The sequence below is a fragment of the Triticum dicoccoides genome, chromosome 5A, assembly GCF_002162155.2.
Source record: "Triticum dicoccoides isolate Atlit2015 ecotype Zavitan chromosome 5A, WEW_v2.0, whole genome shotgun sequence".
Taxonomy (NCBI): domain Eukaryota; kingdom Viridiplantae; phylum Streptophyta; class Magnoliopsida; order Poales; family Poaceae; genus Triticum; species Triticum dicoccoides.
In genome coordinates, this window is record NC_041388.1 from 639639697 (window position 1) to 639642149 (window position 2453).

Sequence of the window (2453 nt, forward strand, 5' to 3'; positions counted from 1 at the left end):
CTCATTTTTTCAGATTTTTTAAAATGTTGTACGGCATCCGGTGCACCGGTAGCACCACAAGTGTTGGTGCACCGGATATGTTCCCTCTTTATCTCCCACAACCTCATTGTTGAGCAATGAAAAAAGAAAGCCTCTGAAACAATTTGGCATGATGGCCGCGGCCGGCGTCGTCCATCCCCATGCCTCTGTTCAGTCTGACCATCAATCACCACCACGCCCCACTCCTCCTCACATTATATCTCCTCTTTCTCAAGATATCGTTAGTTTTTACACATGAGATTACTCCGGCATGGGTCAATCACAATAGGTGTTTTGTAAAAAACTTATCTTGATGTTCCGTGCAATGCATGGACATCTTGCTAGTATAGTAAAATATACCAGATTCGCATAAATAAATAAATAAATACTACTACCAAGTTATTTAAACGAAATCCACCACACGTTTGACGTACCATCGATTGATGGACAAATGCTCACTCGACTTTGATAACCGTGTGATCTTGCCAGATCTGGAGCGCGCCACTAGCAGCAGCCTCTGTAGCGCCTCAGGTGCTCCACAAGATCATCAATGTAGGTCTCCTGCCGCCCCTGATCCGTGAGAACCTCTCGCAGCTTCATGGCGTTGCTGGCGAGCGCCTTCCCTTCCTCGTCCACCATGACGCGCCGCACCGCCTCCGCCACGCCGTCCCTGTCGAACGAGCCGTCGCCCTCGTCCCTCGCCACCTCCACGCCGATCCCCCTCTCCGCCATGGCGCGCGCCACGAGGGGCTGGTCGAGGACGAACGGGAGCATCACCAGCGGGTGCCCGCACGCGAAGCTCTCGATGGTGGAGCCCCACCCGCAGTGCGTCAGGAACGCGCCCGTCGCGTCATGCGCCAGCGCCGCCACCTGCGGCACCCATCCTGTGCGCACCAGCCCGCGCCCCCGCGTCCGCTCCTCGAACCCGGCGGGCAGTAGCTCGTCCGTGACGGCGTCGTTGGCGGTGTTGAACATTCCGGACGGCCTGCGTAGAGCCCATAGGAAGCGCACCCCGGCGAGCTCCAGCCCGAGCGCTAGCTCGTGCAGGATCCCTGCAGTTAGCGGCGCCTCGCTCCCCAGCGCGACGTAGACGACCGACTTGGGAGGCTGGTCGTCGAGCCAACGCAGGACCTCAGGACGGTCACCGTCGGCGGCGATCACGGGAGGTAGCAGGACCCCGGCGGGGATAACGGGCTGCTGGAAGAGGTCGGTGAGGAGGGCGAACATCCCGGGCTCGACCTCGTCGCAGCTCCGGTAGATGGCCAGGCGGCAGCACTCGAGCAGCTGCCACGCGCGCTCCATGTCGGACACGCCGGACGCGTTGGCGCGGAAGAGGGCGGCGATCGACTCGGCCTCGCTGCGGCGTCGGCAGGCGATCGTGGACGGGAACGGGATCCACCTGGGCGCGATGGCGAAGTCCTCCGTCGCAGCACGCGGGTGCTCGACGTTCGCCCACCGCGGCCCCAGGAAGGCCACGAAGGCGGCGTAGACGGTCATGAACGCGGCGCACGGCACACCGTGCCCGCCGGCGATGGGCGGAACCCAGTGGTGGCAGAAGTCATGGACGATCCAGTCGGGTCTCCGGCCAGCAGCGACGGCGTCCGCGAGGAACGCGGCTAGCGGGGCCGCGAGCCCGTCCATGGCCTTCTTGACGAGCTCGATCTTCTCGGGCGGCACGTCGGCCGTGGACTCGGCGCCGTCTGGCAGCCCGTCCACACGCGGCAACGGCAGCGCCACGAAGCGGAGGCGAGGCGACAGGTGCGGCGGCACCGGCGGGAGCCTGGCGAGGTTCCGGGGCGTGGAGACGAAGGCGACGGCGTGGCCACGAGCCGCCAGGCGCTTCGACAGCTCGAGGAACGAAAGCATGTGCCCGAATGCCAGCCATGGGAACACCACCACCTCCAGCACGCCGGCGGCGTCGGCTGCTGCTTCCATCGCACACTCTATGGGCGGTGAAATCAGGGACGATGGCGCGAAAGCTTTGGTGGCTGGTCTCCGGCAGCTGAATGATGACGAATATCTTTTCGTCTTCCGGTCGACCAATGCTATGATTTGAGCAGGAGCAGCAGCACCAGTGCGCCTATATAAAATTATAGCTAGATAGATGCTGGGAAATAAAGTGGGAGGTGGAATTTGACACAATACCACTTTGTACATTTGCATTGGATCATATAGCACCTGGAATATTGTCTTTGAGTAAAATAACACACTGGATGTTTCATCTTTGCTAAAGTACCACATTTCCATTGTTTCGAAGAATCAGGCCTAATGACCCACTGAACACCAAGTGGAAATGGCCATACTACCCTTGAACAGTTTATAAAATAGGAAGCATTTTAGAAAGCAAAAAAAAAAACCCCATCTCCACCCGCCCGCTCGCGGCACGGCATCCCTACTGATCTTGCCCAGCACCGACACCCCCCCCCCCTCCTAGC

The 2453-nt window shown here is 59.8% G+C and overlaps 1 protein-coding gene across 1 annotated transcript; it reads right to left on the minus strand.

Annotated features, from left to right (window-relative positions):
* Nucleotides 1-324: 324 nt before the first annotated feature.
* LOC119298225 (UDP-glycosyltransferase 91C1-like) lies at nt 325-2007 on the minus strand. The gene has a single exon (XM_037575707.1). The coding sequence runs from the start codon at nt 1951-1953 to the stop codon at nt 523-525; it is 1431 nt and encodes a 476-aa protein (XP_037431604.1). The 5' UTR covers nt 1954-2007; the 3' UTR covers nt 325-522.
* Nucleotides 2008-2453: the final 446 nt, after the last annotated feature.